Raw genomic sequence first — 23,349 nt, forward strand, 5'->3', positions numbered from 1 at the left:
TGATGATGATTAATAATAATAATAATAATAGGACAATGATCTCTACTCTATACACACACACACACACACACACACACACACACACACACACACACACACACACACACCTTTTGACACAGGGTCTTACTGTGTGGCCCAGGCTAGCCTAAAACTTACCTATGCTAACTAGGCTGGCCCTGAACTCACAGAGTTCTGACTGCCTCCGCTCCCAGAATGCTAGGATTAAAAGTGTTCATCACCACTACCTTCTTTTAGATTATTTATTTTAAGTGTACCATATGCATACCTGGTTCTTGCAGGTCAGAAGACAATGTCAGAATAGGAACTGGAGTTACAGATGGGTGTGAACTTCCATGTGAGTGCTGGGAATTGAACCTGGGCCCTCTGCATGAGCAACAAGTGCTCTTAACTGCTGAGCCATCCATCTCTTCAGTCCCACGAATAAATATGTTTAATTTGGGAAGGGTGAACAGAGTGCTTGTTAGGAAAAGCGACTGGAAAAGAGCAACAGCAAGGATTTCCCAAAGCTTCCAGAAGACGGGCTTGGATGTCCACACTAAAACTGGGACTGACTGAGCTGGGTTTTGGACATTTTTGTTGCATGTAGGTTTTATCTATCAGTACTTACATTAGATGTAAGGCAGAAACTTTTGAACTATCTGTTGACTCATTCAAGATATTAATAAACAAGTATGAGAATATAATTTAGTTGGTAGACAACTTGTCTAACTTGCATGAGTTCCTGAGTTTGAATCCGTGCATGACATCAACCAGACAGGGTGGAGCTTGCCAGAGCTGAGGAGGCAGAGGCAGGAATATCTCTTTGAGTTCCAGACCAGCCATGGACACAGCATAAAACCCTGCCTCAAGAAGTACACAAAAGCCCGGCAGTGGTGGCGCACACCTTTGATCCCAGCACTCAGGAGGCAGAGACAGGTGGATCTCTGTGAGTTCAAGACCATCCTGGTCTACAAAACAAGTTCCAGGACAGGCTCCAAAGCCACAGAAAAGCCCCGTTGCAGGAAACAAAAATAAGCAACAAAAGAAGTAAACAAAAATGGGGTTAGACATGGCTCACCAGTTAACAAGGTTACTGCTTTTCCAGAGGCCCCAAGTTCAGTTTCTAGAACCCACATAATTCAGCTCACAATTGCCTGAAACTCCAGTTTTCAGGGTATGTGGTGCCCTCTCCTCCTGGCCCCACAGGCACACACACACACACACACACACACACACTTTTAATTTTTTTACTTTTAACTGTATGTATATGGCTATGTCTGTGTGTGCAGATGCCCATAGAGGTTAGGGGTACCCCCCACCCAGACCTGGAGTTACAGGTGACTGTGAGCCAACTGATATGGGTGCTAGGAATTGAACTCTGGTCCCTCTAAAAGAGCAGTATGGACTCTTAGCCAGTGAGCCATATTAAAAGAAAAACTTTAATGAAAATATTTTTTTTAGGAAAAAAAATTTAACTAGCCTTTTCATATTATGGCAGACGTTTCTCTTTGACATTATACCAAAACTCAAAAGGCGATGGCTTCTCAGAGGTTAGATGGCATCTGTGACTGCACTGACCTCTGGACTGAGATGCTGTCAAAGTGCACCGTTGTCTTTGATCCTCCAGATAGGATCTTTTGCAGCACAATTTTGCGTCATGTGGGAATTGATCACTTAGGATATACCAATGTACTGAGTGATGCAGACTACAAAATGTTGACAGGGCTGTATGTGGGGCTGAGGCTGGTCTGGAACTCACTATGTAGTTAGTCTAGGCTACTCTCAAACCTTCAACCCTCCTACCTCAGCCTCCTGGGTGCTGGGACCACAGGCTTACATCACCATAGCCAGGAAGTTTACAGTTACTAATTCTTACCTTCAAGATGGGATTTTATCAACAGCTACAAATACTGCCCATTGTTCTCAAACACTTTCCTCATGCATTTCAGAGAAAACAGTCTGCTCTGCCTTCAGTCCTGAATAAATGTGGACTATCAGAATATCAGTAGTGCTGTGTGCATGTCGGGGGAAGGGTCTGGTAGTTCAGCTCACCCCTCGGTCACCTGCTAAGTTATCTTTTTTGAGACTGCCACAATAGGCCACCACACACGGAGGTGCTCTCTGAAACCTCCCCTGGTATCACAGTTAATTTAAAAACACACACCAGGAATAGCATCACCGAAGTGGCAGAGCCCACAATTCACACGCCAAAACCCAGCATTCTCGAGCACTGCAATTTTTTTTCTTTAATTACAAATATGCAGTAAGGGTCAAGTTATAATGAAAACCAATAGTTTGGTTGCTTTGTCTAGGACATTCCTAGATGAACCCTTTTAAATAACCATATCCAGCCGGGCAGCAGTGGCACATGCCTTTAATCCAGCACTCAGGAAGCAGAGATAGGCGGATCTCTGTGAGTTCCAAGCCAGCCTGGTATACAAAGCAAGTTCGAAGACAGTTAAGGATGTTACACAGAGGAACCCTGTCTCTAAAAACCAAACCAAACAAAAAACCAAGTCCACCATGGTAGAGAATCCAACGCTTGACACATTTCTGCTGGCTTTGCCACACTTATGACATCCATGTGCCTGGCACTGGGGAGTTGAGGTGATGCTGATGCCCTTCCGATGCCCCAGCTCCGCCCCTCTCCAGTGTCCCTGCCCATAGTGACACCACCTCTCCTACTCAGTGACCCTTGGGCTCTTTTACCTCCTGAAAAGATGCTGAGGACTAAGGCTGTGCTTCCTATGTGGCAGGGGCAGGGGGAGTAGATACCATACATACAAACCACTGCCCTTTTGGTGTTTTCTGGAACAGGGTCTTGCTATTTACCCAGGATGGCCTCAAACTTACGGTCCTCCTGCGTCAGCCTCCCAAGGGCTGACAATATAAGAGTGGCTCACCACAGTAGGTTCAGTTTCCTGTTTCTTAAATGTATTTAATATTCATATAAAACCATAAACTTAAATTTTATTTACTTATTTAAGTGTGTGCCATAGCATACACGTGGGGGTCAGCAATTTGTGGGGGTTGGTTCCATCCTCCTACTGTGTGGGTCCCAGGGATCAATCTCAGACCATCAGGCTTAGCATCTCATGCCTTTTAGCCTCTAAACCAATGGTTCTCAACTTATGGATCGCTATCCTTGGGGAGGGGGATGAAGGATCCTTTCACAGGAGTCACCTAAGACCATTGGAAAACACAACTATTTACATTACATTTCATAACAGTAAAATTACAGTTATGAGGTAGCAACAAAAATAATTTTATGCTTGGGGGTCACAACATGAGGAACTGTATTATAAAGCATTAAGAAGGTTGAGAACCACTGCGCTAAAACATCTTAATGGCCCTAAAATTATAAACTTCTAAAACGTTGCTAAAGCGCTTGTCTCTGATTTAACGGGACCTAGTTCATGAATCCAGGTCTTGGTCACAAATCCCCTCCCCACTCACCACAGGCATTTAGCAGCACTGGGTACATGATGGCTGAATGCAGGGTGTAGCCTCTAACCGCAACCAATTAGTAACTGTACCTACTGGAACCCTGTCGTCTCACAACCCCACTCCACACAGGGCACCTCCTGGGTTTCTGAGATAGAACCTGGGCATGAATATCTTGACAGACAAATGTCATAAATGAGGGAAAGGAAGGGGTTGCATATGATCAAATGCTGGTATATGCATATGAAACTCTCAATAGTTGAATAAAAATGTGTGTGTGTATGTGTGTGTGTGTGTAAGGGAGAGAGAGAGAGAAGCTTAAAACTTGCTGGGCATCATGGAAACTTCCATGTCAGCCTAAGCAACTTAACAAAACCTTGTCTCAAAATAAAAACAAAGCAAAAAAACTAGCATAAAGCTAAGCATGGTGGCGTTCGCATTTAGTCCCAGCAATTAGGAGGCAGAGGCAGGTGGATCTCTGTAGCTGCAGGTTCCCCACCAACCGGGTCCCACTTCATCAGGCACCATTCTGTCAATGTAAGTTTTCTGGACCAGCAGAGTCCAGCCGCCCTTGAGAGCCCCAAATAAACACAAAGACTTACATTAATTATGAAAGTGTTAGCCGATGACTATATTGCCTATAGTTCTGTCTTAATTATTAACCCATTTCTATCAATCTATGTGTCGCCATGAGGCTGTGGCTTACTCGGTAATGCCCTGGTGTTACTCCTTCGGCAACATGGCGACTCTGTGGCAGGCTCCCTCTGCCTACCTTTCCCAGAATTCTCCTTGTCTCCTAGTATCACCTATCTTCTTGCCTCATAGGCCAAACAGTGTTTTATTCATTAACCAATAAGAGACACTTATTTACAGAAGGACAACCCCCTTCAGATCTGTGAGTTCAAGGTCAGCCTGGTCTACACGGTGAGTACTAGGACAGCCAGAACTACATAGTGAGACCCTGCCTCAAGAAGAAATAATGTGAATTAGGCAAACCTTAAATGAATAGAATGATTGTTAAATTCATGAGAATTGGATTTTCCCTTACCAAGCACAGAGAAAAAACAAATGTCCTCAGTGTACCCCAGCTATGACTGGATGATACGGCGAAGGTACAACAATTTGTGGGTCAGGATGCCTCAGCAGGATCCAAGGGCAGCATCTGACACCAGAATCACTTGAAACAACCATTAGTCGTTAATCTATTCTCAGACACCCAAAAAAGTAGTGCAATTGCTATGCTGATTTCTATGAAGTAGGAAACCCAGGCCCCAAGACTCTTAGCTGGACATAGAGGAAAACATACAAGCTTGGGTCAGGCCTGGTGGTAAAAGTCTGTTATCCCAGCTGAAGCTGGGTGATCACAAGTCCTGAGTGGGCTACAGAGACCAGCTGAAGTAGCCTAGTAAGGTTAAATGCCAAAATAAAAAAAAAATCAAACAAAAGATTTAGGCATACAACTCACAGGTAGAACCCTTCCCTAGCATGTTTCAACCCCTAGGGTCAAGACTCCTCAATCACGAAGATGTGTGAACTCAGACCTGAGTGAGGTCATCAATTCAGAAGGCCAGGGGCTAGCAAACTTCCTCTGTAGGCAGCCAGGCTTTGAGATACACACTGTCTCTTTTTGGGCTTGCTTTTTGAGACAGTCTCATGTAGCCCAGATTGGCCTCGAACTTGAACTCCTGATCTCTTGCCTCTGTCTCCCAAGTGCTGGGCTTATATGTATGCCCCAACATGCCCTGAGGAAGGTCATGTCACAACTGTTAGATTCTGCCAGATAATGTGTAAAAGAATCATCTTAGCTACTTTTCAATAAAACCTTAGACACAGATACTGAAATATGAATGACATACAATGTGTGGTCATTTGAATGTAATTGGCCCCCATAACCTCATAGGGAGGGACACTATTAGGAGATGTGGCTTTGTTGGAATGGGTATGGCCTTGTTGGAAGAAGTGTGTCACTATAGGGGAGGGCTTTGAGGTTTCCAATGCTCAGATACTGCCCAATGTCTCAGTCAACTTCCTGTTCCCTATAAGATGTAGGACTCTCCTTCTCCAACAACATGTCTCCCTGCACACCACCTTGTCCCACCATGATGACAATGGACTGAACTTCTGAACTGTAAGTGAACCTACTCAATTAAGTGTTTTCTTTATACGAATTGTCGTGGTCATGATGTCTCTTCACAACAGAAACCTTAACTAAGACACAATGTTAAGTCACAAAATTCTTCAGAGTTTTGTTTTGTTTTTAAGTGTTTGGGCTTTTATTTGAGGCAATGCTCCTGCCTGAGACAAAACAAACAACAAAAGAATTGAAAAAATACAGCAAGAAAGTTTAAAATCTACTTAAGGGTTTGGTATACATTTGTCATGTACACACACACACACCACACACACACTTTATTATAGCTATTGTCCCCCATTACTTGGTGAAATTGTTGTCAGGCCCACAAGTATCAGGGGTACCCCTGGCTTGACCACTCACTGAATAGTGAATTCTCTCCCATGAGATCTGCCTCCCATGTTAAGGTATTATGAGGAGTGTCTAGCAGAGAAAATCCCAGGAAGTGGCTGGTGACCCTTTGAGTGTTCCTTCAGGAACATTCCATGCATGATACACAGATACACATATATGAGAATCAGAGGCCATTTTCCACACTGTATGACTGAAACCATCTTGTTGAAACAGACTCAGACATATGCTCCCTGAATGAAGCATGGTTTACTCAAGCACCGGAATACTATACAGACATCAAAAAGAACAAGAGTATCAGGCATGGTGTCGTATACCTATAACCCCAGTACCAGGGAGGCAGACGATCAGATTTCTGGGCCAACCTGGGCTGTACTGCCAGATTTTGTTAAGAAAGAAAGAAGAGGGGGAAAAAATGAACCGATAAGGAGTTCCAAGATGCACTGTTAAATGATAAAAGCAAACTCTTGGGGGCCAAAGAGATGCTCAGCAACTGAGGATGCCTACCGCTCTTGCAAAGGACCTATGTTTGTCCCCTGCACCCACATCAGGCAGTTCACAACCACCTGCAACTCCAGTTGCAAGGGATTTGGTGTCTCTGGCCTCCACAGATGTTATGTGCATATCCATACATACACAAAGACACATAAACACACCCACACCCACCCACACACATTTAAAAAAAATCTTAAGGTAAACTACTGAACAAAATTATAGAGTAAGCTCAGCTATGCATATTTTAACATGTATAATACACACTTGTACATACATGTGTTTGCATGTATGTGTGCATTTATGTGTATCGTGCATAGGATGTTCCTAAAGAACACTCAGATATTAGAAGCAGAGCAGCAGGATCAAAAATTCAAAGTCACCCTCAGTCACACAGCAAGTTTAAAGGCAGCCTGGCCTCCATGAGAGGCCGGGAAGAGTACCCAGGAACTGCATGGGGCCTGAGGAGAGGGGCATGCTATTGCTTGACATTCTACACCCCCCAACATGCGCAGGCGCACACACATACATACACTCGAATGACGTTTTCATTAAAAATAGATAAATAAAAAGAGCATTTAAAATGACTTGCTCACCAAAATGAGAAGAAGAAAAAGCCCTTTATTAGGAAAAAATAAAGCACTGACAAAATAAATCTTCCACAGAACCGTCAAACTGGCAGCAGACATAAAAAATAAAAACCCTCCCCACACTTAAAAGTTCTGAGTGAAAGAACAGGGTTTAACTGAGGTCCTGGGTTACGTCCAATCTTATCAGAGATCTATTAATTACCAACTTGTGCAAATAACTGCCTTATCTGCCGAGTGAATGCCCATAGACTTTTCATCTGCAATTTCAAATACTGCTCTTATTTTTAACACACTCCAAGGCCTACTGGGTTTATGTAATAATATTGAACACAAAGGCTGTGGGAATAACACAATTGATTTTTAAATTTCCATCACCTCGGCGCTCTGTTTCTGACTACCAACAGTTTCTTAACAGGGGCTTAAAGTAACACAAGAAAGTTAAAACATTTTACAAGCTCTTCAAATTCTTAGCACCCACAGCAAAGCAATGCAAATGTAAACAGCAAAATCCCCACATGAGGCAAAGAACCGATAAAGAACAGATCAGAGTTATCATAAGACTTCGCAATGTCAAACTGACCAGAAACTCAGAAATGGTCTGCTGGGGCTGATGGAGAGGACACAAGACCACAGATAAAGGGAGCAGACACAGTTGTCAAATCGGACACGCCTGCCAGAAGTCAGACCTTCTCACAAGCAGCTATCAAGGGTACACTTTATAAATAGGCACCAATGCTTAGTAATCTTTTTCATTCCTTAAAAAGGATTTATTTACTTTCAGTTTATGTGCGTGAGTGGTTTTTTGTTGTTGTTTGTTTTTGCCTACATGTATGCCCGTGTCCCACATGCATGCAGTGCCGGAGGGGACAGGTCTCCAATCCCAACTCTTAACCTCTGAGCCATCTCTCCAGCCCATGCAATCCCAACTCTTAAGAGAGACGGAGCAGGATGGCTGTACATTTGAGGTCATCCTGAGCTACTTAGGGAGGCCCCGTGCTGGAACGATGACTCAGTGGTTAAGAGCACTAGGTTCCTAGCACCCACATGGTGACTGACAAAATCTGAAACTCTAGTTCCGGGGGATCTGATGCCCTGTTTTGGCCTTTGAGGTCAAAAGACTGATTAGTCAGTCACCACGTTTGTTTGCCTGGGGGCCTGCGAGTGCATGCACTACAGATCTGTGCCTTGATGACGTCACAGTCCTCTCACTGAGGTGGCTTCGGTCACACAGCATGGGAAATGTTCTCTGACTCCTTTTCCATCAACCCTCTGGGGTCCTCTTCACAGTATCCCGAAGAGGACGCAGACCTCATAGACAAGAACTGTACTCAGTGCTCGAGATGTGTAAACTGAAGTGGTCGTGCCAGAAGCACCACAATACCTGCAGGCCCAAGGACAACTTCACTTGGTCAGGTCTCACACCGGCCTAGTCCAGTGGACCCTTACATAATGAAGGTCCACAAGGCCAGGTTCTGAAGGACCCGCTTCCCAGCCAATGATGCTCTTGGTAACTGTTAGGAGGTGGGGCCTACGAGAAAAGAATTAGGCCCCTGGAGTAGTATCCTTGCATGGGATATTGGGACTCTGGCCTGTGCTTCTGGACGGAAGACGGAAGGCGAGCACTGTCTGTCCCCTTGTGTCCCAGGCATGATGGGCTACACTGTTATAGGCCCAAAGCAACAGGACCCAAAGGCCATGGATTGAATCCTAGAGAATCCTAGAAGCCATAAGCACAACTAAATCATCCTTCCTTTCAAGTTGCTCCTCTCAGGTATTTTCTCAATGACGGAGAGCTAACACACCTGTTCTAAGAGATGTTGTGAAACAGAATCCATCACTGGCCTCAGTCGGATCTCTCCTCACCTTCCTGCCCGACAGGTTTTATAGCACCTGTCCCTGATCCCCAAAGGGCTGGGGACATGGCTTAGCAGGTGCTTGTCAACATACATGAGGCACCTAGGCTTAATCATAGCACTACCAATATATAGACACTGACTAAATAAATCAAATACATCAGAACAAGCATATTTCTTTTAAAACAATGGGGGGGGGAGGCATGACTGGAGAGATAGCTTAGTGGTTAAGAGCACTTGTTCTTAGAGAGGACCTGGCTCTGATTCCCAGCATCCACCTGGTAACTCACAACAATCCATAGGTTCAGTTCTAGGGGACTCCATGTCTTCTTCTGACTCCCACAGGCACCAGACATGCATGTAGTACACAGACATATACAAGGGCAAAGCATATGTAAAATAAAGTAAATCTAAACAAACAAACAAAAACCACTTCTGGGTCTAGAGATGGCTCGGCAATTAACAGCACTGGCTGCTCTTCCAGAGGACCCAGATTCAATTCCCAGCACCCACATGGCAGCTCACAACTGTCTGTAACTCCAGTTCCAGGGGATCTGACACCATCACAGACATACATGCAGGCAGAACACCAATGTACATAAAATAAAAATAAATAAATAATTTGGGGGGAAAAAACCTTCCAAAGTGTGTGTGTGAGTGTGTGTGTGTGTGTGTGTGTGTGTGTGAATGTATGTATGAGTGTGTTTCACATATTTGTCTTGGGAATAAATTCTAGCCCAGGTGGCCAGTCCTGCCATTCTGTAGATAAGCTGGCCCTGTTGCCTACTCAAAGCCTTTGCATTTACAGTTCTTCCTGTCCAGAATACCCTTCCCTCCAGTTTCCCATAGCTCTCTTTCTCTCTCATATCCAGGATCAGTGTCATCTTTTGCAATCTTGAAATTCGTATGCATCTGTTTAATGTGTTTCCTGTCTCCTCACTATCATCAAGTTAGAAAGCTCCAGAAGAATAGGAACCCCATCTGAGCTTGTGCACCCACAGAAACTTACCAGGTGATGAACGGTCAGAATCCATCCCCCACCCCTCCTCCAGACCAGATTTCACTATGTAGCCCAGGCTGGTCCACACTCAGCCTCATGGTAATTTTTTAAATATCATCTATTTTTCCTCAATAGACAGCAAAAATCTGCTGGAACACTAGGCAGTGTTCTGTGAGAACATTAGGCAGTGGTGGTTGTCTTTTAATGAGGGTCTTAAAAACAACTTGTTTCAGTGCATAAAGAACTAGTCCACAGCTTTAACCCTAACAGCTCTTTAAACTGTGTGGTGGTTTGAAAGGAAATGGCTCCCAAAGAGAGCTATTAGGAGATATAGCTTTGTTGGTATGGGTATGTCCCTGTTGGAGGTCATATGTCACTGTGGAAGAGTACTTTGAGGTCTCATATATGCTCAAGCTACACCCAGTGTCTCAGGCCACTTCCTGTAGCCTGCATATTAAGATGTAGGACTCTCAGCTCCAGCACCATGTCTGCCTGCACGCACCATGATAATGGACCATACCTCTGAAGATGTTAAGTCACCCTAATTAAATGTTGTAAGACCATGTTGCCATGGTCATGGTGTCTCGTCACAGCAACAGAAAATCTAACTAAGACAAACTGTAACAAAAGATGTATGCCAATCTGAAGAGATGACCCTTAGTAAGATAGCTGCCAGAAAACCACAAGCTCCTGAATTCAGATCTCAAACACCCACATAAAAGCAGGATACAGCAACCCAGGTGTGTAAACCCTGCTGCTTGCTGGCCAGTCACTGAGCTGTCAGAACCCATCAGCTCTAGGTTCAGAGACAGACAGTGTCTCAAACAAAAGGTGGAAACTGGCAAAGAGGTGGAGGCACACATCTTTAATCCCAGCTCTTGGGAGGCAAAGGCAGGAAGATATCTGTGAGTTCAAGGCCAACCTGGTCTACAAAGCTACACTGAGAAACCCTGTCTCGAAAAACCAAATAAATAAGGCGGAAAGTGACTGAAGGAGGCATATGACATCAACTCTTGATCTCTACATGTGCCTGCAGGCACACATACACACACCTCTGAACATTCACCACCACCCCTCAACCCCCACGCCCTCCCCACGCCCAGCCTGGTATGACAGTATACACCTGTAATACCAGCATGTGGGAGGTAAAGTTAACCAGGAGGATGGAATATCTCAAGCCACCCTGGGCCATATGAGAGGCTTATCTCAACACCTGCCCCTCAGAGCCCCCAAAGGAAGACATACCTGAAATCCCAGTACTAAAGGGGCTGAGGCAGGAAAATTGTCAGTTTGAGCCACATAAGGACTGACTCAAAAATGGCGGCGTAGGGGGCTATGAATGGGTTTACCTGCCTCCAAGGGCTTTGCATCAAATCTACCATAAGAACCACGATGTGTTTATGAGGAAATGGCATCTAGGAAGGCCATGACAAATGACATATAAACAGTACAAGCCAGCAACCCCTCAAGGTTGGAAGGAAACAGTCATAAAGCTCCACATAGAACCTGAGTTGGGCTTGAATGATCGTTTCATTAGGTTGGGAACTGTACTGTGAGGGCCACAGAGGTGACTTGGGGACAAATGAGCAAAGCAGGCTGGACAGAAGGATCCTGGAAGTGGTACTGAGAGTTCCCAGCTCCTGGAAGATCGCCTGGTCAAGCCCTACAGCTTCCATCTTTCCAGAGCTCTGGAGGCATCTCAATTCTTCTAGTACAGACCAGAGTTGTTGTTTAGTCTCTATTCTCACAAGCCCAAAGCAATGCCAGCTCTCAGACCCCACACAAAGTCTTCCGAACTCTCTTTTATTTTTTGTTTTTACAGATTTAGGACTCCAACACAGGGGCTTTTACACAAGTGACTTAGTACTCAGCTAACAATCCCAGCTCCTGCTCCTTTTTAGGGACTGGGTCTCACTGTGATGCAGCTCATTTCGTTGGAGTACAGGCTCCAACTCCTGACCCTTCTGCACTGAACATTGAGTGGAGGGATGGCCGCTGTGTGCTGACCCCATGCCCAGTCATTGTTCCTGTGTCCAATCTCTTCCCTCTCGGATCATAGAACATGCTGAACACATTCTCTATTTTCTATGGATAAGGTATCAGCACAGATGATACAAAGCAGCCGAGAGCTAGCCACAGCTGCAAGACCGAGTCCCTCAGTTCATTCCTATAGGCTCTCTCAACCATCTCACACTCTTGCACTGGAATCTTACTCCCCAAACATAACATACAAGTTTCATGCTTACGCCCATGCTGTTCCTTTTGCTGGAAAACCCTCCTATTTTTTTCTTAAGCAAGACACAGAATGGTGCAGGTTGCATAAACCAGTTTATGTAAGTGACACCCCCCCTCCCGCCAGTGTTGGACACTGCACAACCTTTCAAGGATGCCTTGTTTCCACCCTCTGTGACCTTGAAGGCTTTCTCGGAATAACTCGACTCTTGGAAACCCATTGTGCGGCTGAGTCCTACATCAACTTTTCTATACAAGAAAGTTAGTGTTTGGAACAGCTGCAGTGAGCAGAACAAGTGAACACTCAAAAAGGACACAAATTATGATGAGATGAAACAGGATTGGTGAGTTGCTTGGCTCAGACATAAATAATTAAGTGTCTGGACACTTGCCTAGCGGGTTTCGGTGAATGTCAAGTCTCTAAGAGGAGGGGACTTTGGCTTTATGGTAGAGGATCAGAAGGATGTAGACTCATTTTAGCTGCCACAAGCTGGCAAGGACTGAGAAATTAAAATTCCAGCTGAGGGGGCTGACTGTGCAATGTACAACACCCTCATTCGGCCATCCCCCAGTGTATCTGGGATTACAGACACTGGCTTTCTTATACCTACACTCAAGAGAGGGAAGCTTAAAACTGGGCCATTAAGCCAAGAAAAACATGCACTTGCCTGAAATATCTATGTATCTAGGAAACAGTTTGACTTGAATAATTACATATATACTTAAGATACGTATACACAAATTAAGCCTTACTCTATCTCCTTCCCTCCCTTTGTCGTGTCCCTCCACCTCCCCTCTGTCTCTCTGTGTCTCTCTCATCTCTGCCTCTTCTCTTTCTGGTTTCTTTTTTATCTAAAATTAGCACTCATCCTCATACTTTACATGAATGATCTTTCTTCCCAAACTCCCTTCTCCTTCAAAAGAAACAAAGTAATCACTCACTTAGTTCCCTGGTCTTGCCTGCTTTTCTTAGTGTAGTCAACTCCCTCAAAATCTGCACTATCTGACAACCCTCCTGTTTCCTTTCCATCACTAACCTTCACATCCTACATCCACCGACGAGTCATTTCAAAGCCACTCAACTCGTGGCTCTTTTTTCTATGACTCTTGCCCCAGCACCCACTCAAGTCGCTTATTTACATATAGAAGTTAATTTCATTGTATTGTTGGGCACCAAGGAAGTAATTCCTATCTGTGAAATGAACTGAACACACACAACACATTATCATGAGTTTCCTAATTTACTTCTTTTCCAAGCACAGATCCTGGATTTCATGCCACCTTCACGCCAAGGTGGCATACTGGTAATGGACTCTGCCAGTAGTCCACTGTGTTTGTGCCTGAGATGTATACAGAACCCTTTACTCCCTCCAGGAATACTGTGGAAGCAATCCACTGTTGCGTCAACAAGCACGAATGACTCCTAGCATACCCAGTCCCATCAGGAAAAGACTATAGAGTGTCACCTTGACTTGAGAGTGAATGGAGAGAGAGAAAAAAATTAAAACAAGAAAGTGGCTGGAGAGGGGTAATTCGTCAAAGAGCTCTCGAACAAGGAAGGGGTAAAAGAGATTAGCAGTTTGGGTTTTATGCCCAAAATGGCTGTCTCCTCTGAAAGTCCAACTTTAGTCTGCTTATTCCTCCCACCAAATATGCAAAATAAACTCACTTCTTCTAAAAACGGAAAAGTGTTATCACCATTAAGAGGTAAGTATGAACCCAGGAAAGATTTGTTTCCCTTCATCCTACTTGGGGGGGAGGGGGCGGCGCGGGAATGGGGGAGGTGGACGATGTTTCTGGGTATAGGGAACTTTCGCTTTTTCTGCTCTCCCAAGCTATTTTCTTCCCCACTCTGAAGACCCTCTGAATGAAACCGTGAATCTTTAATGCCACACAGTGGACAGGAATTTGCTGGGCCCGTCCATACTTGGTCGGAAAGGAGAGAAGAAAAGGGCACAGGCATCCATTATTCAGAGTCTAACGCTAAATCAGCCTCCTTTATAACACGGCAATTCCATTCCAGCACACACTATGCCAGGGGCAGGGTGTGCAGAGCGTGTGGGCAGCGCAGCAGGACCACTTTTCTACTGAACAAGACATCATCTTTCCAAACGCCACCCATACTGGCACATATTTCAAAGTGCTCTTAGCTCTGATCGAATCGTCGTGTAAATTATTGTATATTAGCAATAAAAGTTTAGAGAAACCTCGTTAGAGGATTGCTATTTGCCTAGAATTAAACTACAAGGCCTGGGTGTGTGTGGGGGAGGGGGGTAACCCTAAAAAGGTGAGGTTCAAGCACACCGGCTGACTGTGCCTGGGAAAGGGGCGGGGTTGGGGACCCACACATCCCTGAGTTGGAGCGCCAGGGGCCTCCCGAGGCAGGAACAAGCCTGGCAGGGCCACCAGGCAGACAGGACGGAGACTGGACGGACTGCACGGAAGGACGAACGGACGGGACGTGACGGACTGGACGGGCAGAGAAGCAGTGCGTCCTACCCGGAGGGCTCCCTCCCAGGGCCGGCGGAGTACCTGCTCCGGTCATCCAGGCTGTGGTTGTTGGCGGCTGCTGCGCGCCAGTCGGGCAGCGTGCTGGCGCACAGCACCACCATGGACACGATCACGAACACCACGGACACGCTGGCCAGGATTTGCGCGGCCAGCGACGACGTGGGCTCCTCGAAGGTCCGCCTCATGCGCTCCAGCCAGCGCGGGGAGGGAGCCGCCTCGGGCCCGGCGGGGCGAGCCTGCTCCCGGCCCAGCTCGTCGGCCGCGTGGAAGGTGTGGGTGTCGGACATGCGGTCGTCTAGGCGGCGCTGGCAGCAGTACTCCAGGTGCGCGCCCTCCAGGCCCCAGTAGATCATCTCGTTGTAGAAGGAGAGCTCGCACATCCGCGGCGCGAAGCGCAGCTTCCCGTGGCCGCGCACGTACAGCAGGATGAAGCCAAAGGCCTCTGAGTGCCGGTCGAAGAAGTACTCGTTGCGCTCCCGGTCGTAGTCGTCGCACACCTCGAGCACGTCGCGCTCCGAGCGGCAGCCGTGCAGTCGGCTCACACGGCGCAGCGGGAAGTCCTTGAGCAGCTCCCGGGACAGCGAGTACCGGGCGCCGCCCACGTTCAGCACCACCGAGGCCGCCCCGCCGCGCCCGAAGGTCATGGCTGGCCGCCCCGGGGGCTTGGCCACCGAGCGCACCGGGTGGCCGCGCCGTCGGGGCCCGCGCTCCCCCGGGGCTCACACCCCGCGCCGCCTGGCTTCCCCACCTCCCGCGGAGTCAGTGCCTCCGCCCCGCGCTCCCGGGTTCGCTCTTCGGGAGTCCTAGTGGGTGTCCACGGATCCAGGCGGTGCCGGCCTCCCGGAGGGCGCGCATTAGCCGAGGCGCCGTGAGCAGGGCTCCCCGGTTCCCGGCGCACGCAGCCCGGCAGCCGTCCAGAGGCGAGAGGCAAAGTGAGCGGGCTTGGCGGCGGCGAGGAGCGGGCTCCGAGAGGCGGGGGCGGGGCCTCCCTCGCCGTCCTCCCTCGCCGTCCTCCTCCTCGCCCGCCGGCTCCGCGCGCTCCGCTCCCTCTGCGCGCACCTCCTGCCCGCCCGCCCGCGCCCGCCCGCACCTCCCGGCTCGCTCGGGCTGGGATTCCCCGGCGCCCCGCCCCGGACCTCGGGCTCCCCGCCTCGTGACGCCGTGCGCCCCCGCCCGCAGTGGCCGGGAGGGCTGCGCGGGGCGTGATGCTAGCTGCGGGGAGCCCCGGGGCCATCGGGATGACCCGCGCACCTCCCCCCAGGCTCCTTTAAACCGTCCCCGAAGGGAGGGGCGGGAAAGAGGGGTGCAGAGGTGAGGACCAAGGTGCGGGGTTTGAAGTAGGAAGCAGACGGCGGCGTCTGGATGAGCCATTGCCAGGGACTGTTCGGAACCCGGGTCGGCTTCTAAGGCTGCCCTAGAGGATTTCTCAAAGCAAGCAACCTAGTCTCGGCTTTGCCTGCCGACTTTGAGCTTCCTCTCCGCGCGTGGGGCGCCCCACGTGCGGTGCGCTCCGAAGGCGGCCGCGCACCCAGCCCTACCCCCCTCCACCCGCCATCCGCTCCGCGCGCGATCCCAGGGACCTGCAGACCCCCCCCCCCGCGGCTACCCCCTCTTTTCCAGCCTCGGGACCTGAGAGGTCGCCTACACCGCTCTCAGGATGCCTCCCTCCCGTGGAGCGGGGTGGCAGTCTGGAGAGAATGTTTCACTGGCAAAACCAGAATGTCTCATTGCCTCCATCGGTCTTGCATTCTCCTTTTCATGCTATCTCGATGTCCACTTGTTCCCCTCCCCCGTTGCACCCCCATGCGACTGCGGCACCGGCCCTCCAAATGCAGACATCGTCTTAAAGCTTCATGAAGCCAGCTACACTGTGCAAAGCCAAGGGGAGTGAGGTTCGACTTGGCAGACATTATTTTAAACAGCAGTTCACACATCCGACACCGGCAGCCCAACCCTTCAAAGGCAAGAAACAGGTGAGTTGTGTGTAAGGGAGACGATGTTAGGATGCAAAACAAACACTGGAAGAAAATAAATAAACAAATAAATAAATAAATAAGGAGGCTGGAAGGGTGGGATGCGGTCCTATGACCACGGAGTACCTGGGGAAGGGTTTTACTTTCCACTTTTCTTAATTTTGTAGGACTGCCCCGTGCCCGCTAGAGGTCACCATAAAGAGCCATTTTGCTCTGGTTCTAGGGTTGATGTCTTAAGGAAAACACAGCCCCTTGCAAATTTGAGTTCTATCTCTTGACAAAGTCGCCCTCTTAAAGAATGAAAATCTCTGTAAGCTGTTTATCTCTAGACTCGGACAATTTGTTTTTTTTAAGCACTTAATGTGATTAAAATCTCAAAAACGAGAATTGTTTATCTGCTAAGTAGCTACTAAGCAAGGAAAACATCCTGAAGGAAGAGAATTCAATACAGAAGGGAAAGGAGGTGTTGGCCATGAGTTGGCAGAAAGGGTGAAGGATTCCAAGTAGCAGGCTAGTGACTGTAAAAGCTAATGCATTATCTTGGCTGAAACATGTCCTGTGTCCGAGCTGGGCCATCAGCAATGGGACCCCTGATGCTTTAATAACAGAAGGGGTTAGATGAAAGCCTTTCTTCAGGAAGATGCTCTGCGCTGTGGGTTATACTAAGGAAAAGTCCCTTTCAGCAAGCCAGGAATAGAAACCCCATATAGGAGAAACCCAGGACGGTATCTAGCAGGTCTTGGTAATGGATAGATATCAAATCATCCATAGGACACAGTGATGAAAGAGAGACAAAAAAGCAGATAAGAGCCAGCCACCAGCCTGGCTTCACAATAACGAGAGCATATTCATCAGGAAGTTGTTTAAAAAAATACTTTCCAAAAACATCACAAGCAACAGAATAACTATTGTGTTGGTTGCTTGCTTGAACACTACTATATTTATTTCCGGTGTTCTCTATTAGAAGTCCCTTTACAATCTGCTGTTGGAAGCAGTTAGAGAAATATCTCTTTTTAAATTAAATTTGAGCATAGAAAACAAATTAATTTGGTGACAGTGCAGTTCATGTTTCATAAGTATGTCTTCACAATATTTCTTGGCGAGATAGGTTTAAACCATTTCATTTGTTTTGAAAGTAATATTCTTAGTTGATTGTAATGTCATTAGCCACTATGGCAACAGCTATACCCAAATCATTTTCTTAAACAACATGTACAGAAAGATGCAGAAATGATGGGTTTATCTCAGTATAATCTGATTTTAAAAACATTTAAAAACAGCCCAGCTTCATTGTACTCTGAGAAGACTATTAAGATGATAATTAGTATAGCTGAGTTCTCATCTGGATCCAGGATGGTATCTAGGGCCTTCATATATAAATCCCAGCCTGGCATGCATTAAAATTCAAAAGCATCAGGCAGGATGGAATGTGGAGGTTTTTAATTCTCAAGTTTATCAGCCTGTTTTAAGGAGGACTTACAGAGATTTGTGGCAAATGTGCTTGGAACTTGCTGGAGGATCGATCCTCTATCAACAGAAGCATGCCAGAAAGAAGACTTAGGCTACTCCCATCTCCAGCACCTAGACCATGAGCCTTCTACCCATCGATACCATTCTTTCCTGCCTCAGTAATCCTGAACAATGCCACCAGACATTCTTCCCATTTCCCCAAAGGCATCCCTAGTTCAAACTCCAAAAGAGAACCTGGGAGTGGTGGCATGTGCCTGTGATCCCAGTGCCAGAGAGGTATAGGCAGAAGGATCAGGAGTTCAAGGACAGCATAGGCTACATGCTAAGTTAGGGTATGAGGCTAGCCTGGGCTACAGGAAACCATTCTTCACACACACACACACACACACACACACACACACACACACACACACACAAATCTCCAAAACCCTGGCTAGAAATACAGCTTAGTTGCCAAACTGTTTACATGCATTAAGGCCAAATTGAATAGACTGGGCCCAGTGGTACATTCCTGTGATCCCAGCATTCAAATGTTCAGATTATCCAAAATGGCTCTTGGGCTCATCATCCTCCACGACAAACTGGCTGAACAACTTACTTGCCAAGTGAAATGTAACAAGTCCCTTAACCTTTGAACCTCAGTTTTTCCATGTGTAAAATTAAGATAAGGATGCTTGTATTAAAAGGGCCATATGAGTGTTATATGAGCTAGATAATGCCAGGATATTAAATAGCTTCGTGCATGGCATTGGAGAAATTACATTTCGTGTGTGTTTTCCACTAATATGAATAAGCCATGGCATTGTAAAGTTAATGATTCATACAGAAATATATCCATGCATTAGTAAGTAACATGAAGCACCAAACATCAATTGAAAAGCTTTTATACCACTAGCTCTGGGTTTAGTGTGAATTCCTTGGTCTTAAGTGAATTCCACTGGTCTTAAGAGGGGGCTATGCCCTGCCCTAAATTACTCCATGTCATGCAAAACAGAGATTTTATTCATGCTACTCCTTGCCCTGAGAGACCCCATTTTGAGTCAGATACAGAAGCAAGTGAGTTCTGCATCTTGGGGAACTCATGAGCAATATCTTTCCAGTCCAGCATCACCACGAGGCACCTGCTGATGAATGACTGATTCCTAAACCCAGCAAAAGTGCCACCCTCCAAATTTATCAATGAAACTGGAACTGCAGGGCCATATGACCATAGTCAGAGCATATCGGGGACTGCAGAGGTAGCTCATTGGTTAAAGTGTTTGGTGTGTGAATGTGAGGAACTGAGTTTGGATCTCTAGAACCCACATAAAGCCAGACATGGGAGTATCTGTGCATTATCCTGGTGTTTCTAGGGTAAGATGGGAGGCAAGGTGTGGATTCCCAGGCCTGCTAGCCTGGGAAATACAGCAGCAAATGAGAGACTGTCTCAAGCAGTTGGAGATGAGGACTCATACCAGAAGGGAAGTTCTCTGACCTTGATGAATTTGCTATGGCAGGCACACACCTGTACTCACACACATGAATATGACTATTTACAGATACACACACATCTTACATACATACACACCAAAAAAGAATGAAAACAGGTTCAAGAACTTACTGGTACAACAGGCTAAGGTGAGAATATAGCAACCTTACCTGGATCCATTAAGAGGACATCTAACAAACCTGCTCCCAGGAGGTAGAGGCAGGCAGATCTCTGAGTTCAAGGCTAGAGTTGCTAACAGCCAGGTCTAAATAGAGAATCCATGTCTCAAATGAAGAAGAAAAAAAGAAAGGTAAGCAAGCAAGCAAACAAAAAAAAAAAAAAAAAAAAAAAAAAAGAAAAGAAAAGAACTCATCCAGTGCTTCATGAATGCCCCACCCACCTGTCACCTGACCACCTGGTCTGTGACTCCCTACTGTCCCAGGGACTTAGCTGGCCAAGTCCTGCACAGACAGCTAGATTCCTGTCTGTTCATTTGGCTCCCTAGATCTGACCTTCCCTTCACCTTTTTGATCTCCATGGTCCTACATTGCATCTCTGCAGCTTGTCTTGACCCCCACAGTCCTGGCATGTCTAACAGGTTGGTTATCTGCTAATCCCACTCCCACCCTGGCCTTCAATGGAGTTTCCCCTCCCTCCAGATGTTCAATCTGGACTCTTTGAGACTCCTGGTACTCTAGTGTGGCTACTTTAATCCTCTTTACTTTAATTCTGTAACATGTAACACACACTCAAAATAAATACAACAGGAAAAAAAAAAACTAGTTTAAAAATGTCAGCACAGAGCCAGGTGTTGGTGGTGCATGCCTTTAATCACAGTGCTTGGGAGGCAGAGGCTGGTGGATCTCTGAGTTTGAGGCCAGCCTAGTCTACCGAGCTAGTTCCAAAACAGGCTCCAAAGCAACACAGAGAAACCCTGTGTCAAAAAACCAAGGGGGAAAAAAAAAAAGTCAGCACACAATCCTACAAGATTACCTTTTGTTTAGGATATCCTTGTTCTTCCCTAGTGCTGGGCATTGAACCAAGGGTCTCACACATGCTAGCAAGTGCTGCGTCACTGACCTGCATCCCTGGACTCCTCCAGCCCTATTGTGGTTTGAAAGAAAATGGCCCCCAAAGGGAGTGGCACTATTAGGAAATGTGGCCTTCTTGGAGTAGGTGTGGCCTTGTTGGAAGAAGTGTGTCACTGTGGAGGTGGGCTCTGAGGTTTCCTATATGCTCAAACCATGCTCAGCGAGCCAGACCACTTCCTGTTGCCTGTGAGTCAAGATGTAAGAACTATGTCTGCCTGTGTGTTGCCTTGTTTCCTGCCATAACAATACTGGACTGGATCTCTGAACTGTAAGCCAGACGCCCCAATTAAATGTTTTCTTTTATAACAGTTGCCATGGTCTTGGTGTCTTCACAGCAATAGAAACACTAATTAAGCCAAGCTCATTCTTGCTGTGTCCTCCATGTCGGTCATCCTGGGCCTTGGCACCTGCTGCTCCCTCTGCTTAGCATACTATCCCAGAGCATGTGTGACTGGTTTCTCATTGAAGTTTGGGTGCAAATGTCATGTCCTTAGGCATTCCCTGACCAGTAGCATAGTCATTTGTTTTTTGTCTGTTTGTTTTCATTTCCTTAATCTTATTTACAAAAAAAAAAAAATCCCAAGGCTAAGGAGATAGTTCAGTGGATATATTACTTATTATACCAGCATGAGAGTCAGAATTAAGATCCCCAGATGATATAGCCACTTTGCTGGGCCATCTGTTGGGTCTAGCCTACTTGTCTGGTCTGTACCTGAGAAGGGGAGTGTGGATTGAGGAAAAGAATTGGCAAGACACAGGATATAGAATCCAGAAGGCATTCAGTGAATACTGAACCACCCATGTTTATTGTTCAAAGTCTCTTTATACCCCCATCAAAAGAGGGAGTGAAGGCAAAATACTTACAGAATAATTATCTCTTCAATACCTGAAACATCAAATAATTATATTCTGAGTTAACTAGTCTGTTGTTTGGGCAGGTCGTGCAGTGATCACACCTTAGTCAAGCAACCCTGGCCTTGTAAGAGAAAGGGCAGGCAAAAACTCACTGATCTTAAGTCAAAATGGAATGGAATCAATTCTGTGGGTTCCCACACCCAGAATACACATAAAAACTGGGGAGCAACAGTGGCTCACTTACCCTTCTATCCCCTAGGAGGTGAATATAAGGGATCCTTGAGGCAAACTGACTAGCTAGACCAGGGCACTTGGCAGGCTCCATGTTCAGTTAGAGACCCTGCTTCAGGAAATAAAATGGAGACTGATCAAGAAAGACACTGGATAGCAACTTCCAGCCTCCACACATGCACGTGCATACAAGCATAGACACACACACACACACACACACACACACACACACACACACACACACACCATACATTCCAAAAAAAGAAAAAAAAATTAACTTGTCCAAACCTATAGAAGGCCGAACATCCAGAATAAACTTTAGTATGAAATGCTAAAGTGATTATACTGTTTCTATGCGGAGCCCTTGACTGTGAAAAAGCCTGGTGTGAGATGTTGGTTATAGGGGAGCCTGTTCTGTGGAGATGGAGGTGGGGACAGATATCTATACCTCCTCAGCTTTGCAGCAAAATAAAACTACTGGAAATGTAAGCCTTGAAAAATCATCTTGCCCATTCACCTGTACCTTGTTGGTGGTCAGCTGTCTTTCTAACAGATTCTCCTTTGAAAGCAGAGACCCTGGGGCCAGTTCTCATCCATAGCAGCTTCTAGACCAGTGCCTCCCTTCTTTCCAAAGTGCAGTAACTGCCAAGTGGGGGCATAAAGTGACAATTGCTGTTTGCTTAAATACAGTTCCCTGAGTGCTGAACTGGCATGGGAAGCAAGGCTGGAATTAGACATCTGGGGAAATTTGGGCTTTTTCTGAAAGCCACTTCAATTTTGGCATGTTGGTGTCGATGTTGGCGCTACTTCTCCCCTGAGCCTGTGGCGGCTACAGCTTTAAGCCCTGCAGAAGCCCTACTCACTGGTTTGACAGGCTCCTACCCTGTGTCAGTGAGTCCTGGCATCACTAATGTTCCCATTAGAAGAGTTGCTGGACTCAGTTCCAGTCAGTCAGTTCTGGGTTCCCTCACCCCCCAAGAGCTGCTCCTGGAGAGGAACTGTTAGGGGAGTAGACCAGTATTGCAAGGAAAGATGAGCCAGCCACTGTGGAGTTCACCATTTCAGATAGTCACATTGTAGAATACAGCTCAATGAAGCCATCACACACACACACACACACACACACACACACACACACGATGTTGCATACATACATAGTGAGAGCTGGGTGTGGTAGTATATTCCTGCAATCCCAACACTTAGGAGACTGAGGTAGGGGGATCCAGAATTCAAAGCCAACCTGAGCTATATGGCAATATTTAGTCTCAAAAATGGAGAGACAGAGACAGAGAGAAATATGGCTCTGCAGTTAAGATCACTTGCTGCTCTTGTAGAGGACCTGGGTTTGGCTCCAGCACCCATCTGGCAGGTCACAGACATGTGATCCAGATTAGCTGACGTCCTCTTCTGGCTACTCAGGCATGCAATGAACATACATGCATAGCTAAAACAGGAATGAATATGAGACAAAACTGAATATTTAAAAAATAATAAATGGAAGAGAATTGGGGTGGCTTCTGGAGGCTCCGTGTCTTGGCTTACGACCAGTAGGAAGTATGGTAAGAGGGCATTCATGTGTGGTAGACTGACATCTCAGAGACCCGGCCCAACCACGTGCCTGGGTACTCAAGAGGAGACACCTTCCAGCAAAGGCAAC

At 46.6% G+C, this 23,349-nt stretch overlaps 1 protein-coding gene across 2 annotated transcripts in view; it reads right to left on the bottom strand.

Moving 5' to 3' along the window:
* Window positions 1–15,248, bottom strand: part of Kcng3 (potassium voltage-gated channel modifier subfamily G member 3) — a 53,454-nt gene extending 38,206 nt beyond the window's left edge. Inside the window, exon 1 of one of the 2 annotated variants that reach the window (XM_051175174.1) lies at window positions 14,626–15,248. In XM_051175174.1, coding sequence (XP_051031131.1) covers window positions 14,626–15,248 — 623 coding nt within the window. Of the gene's footprint in view, window positions 1–14,592 lie in introns of both variants that reach the window. The other variant, XM_051175173.1, reaches the window with a different exon arrangement.
* Between the last annotated feature and the right edge of the window lie 8,101 nt (window positions 15,249–23,349).

Source organism: Phodopus roborovskii, unplaced genomic scaffold, assembly GCF_943737965.1.
Source record: "Phodopus roborovskii unplaced genomic scaffold, PHOROB, whole genome shotgun sequence".
Taxonomy (NCBI): Eukaryota; Metazoa; Chordata; class Mammalia; order Rodentia; family Cricetidae; genus Phodopus; species Phodopus roborovskii.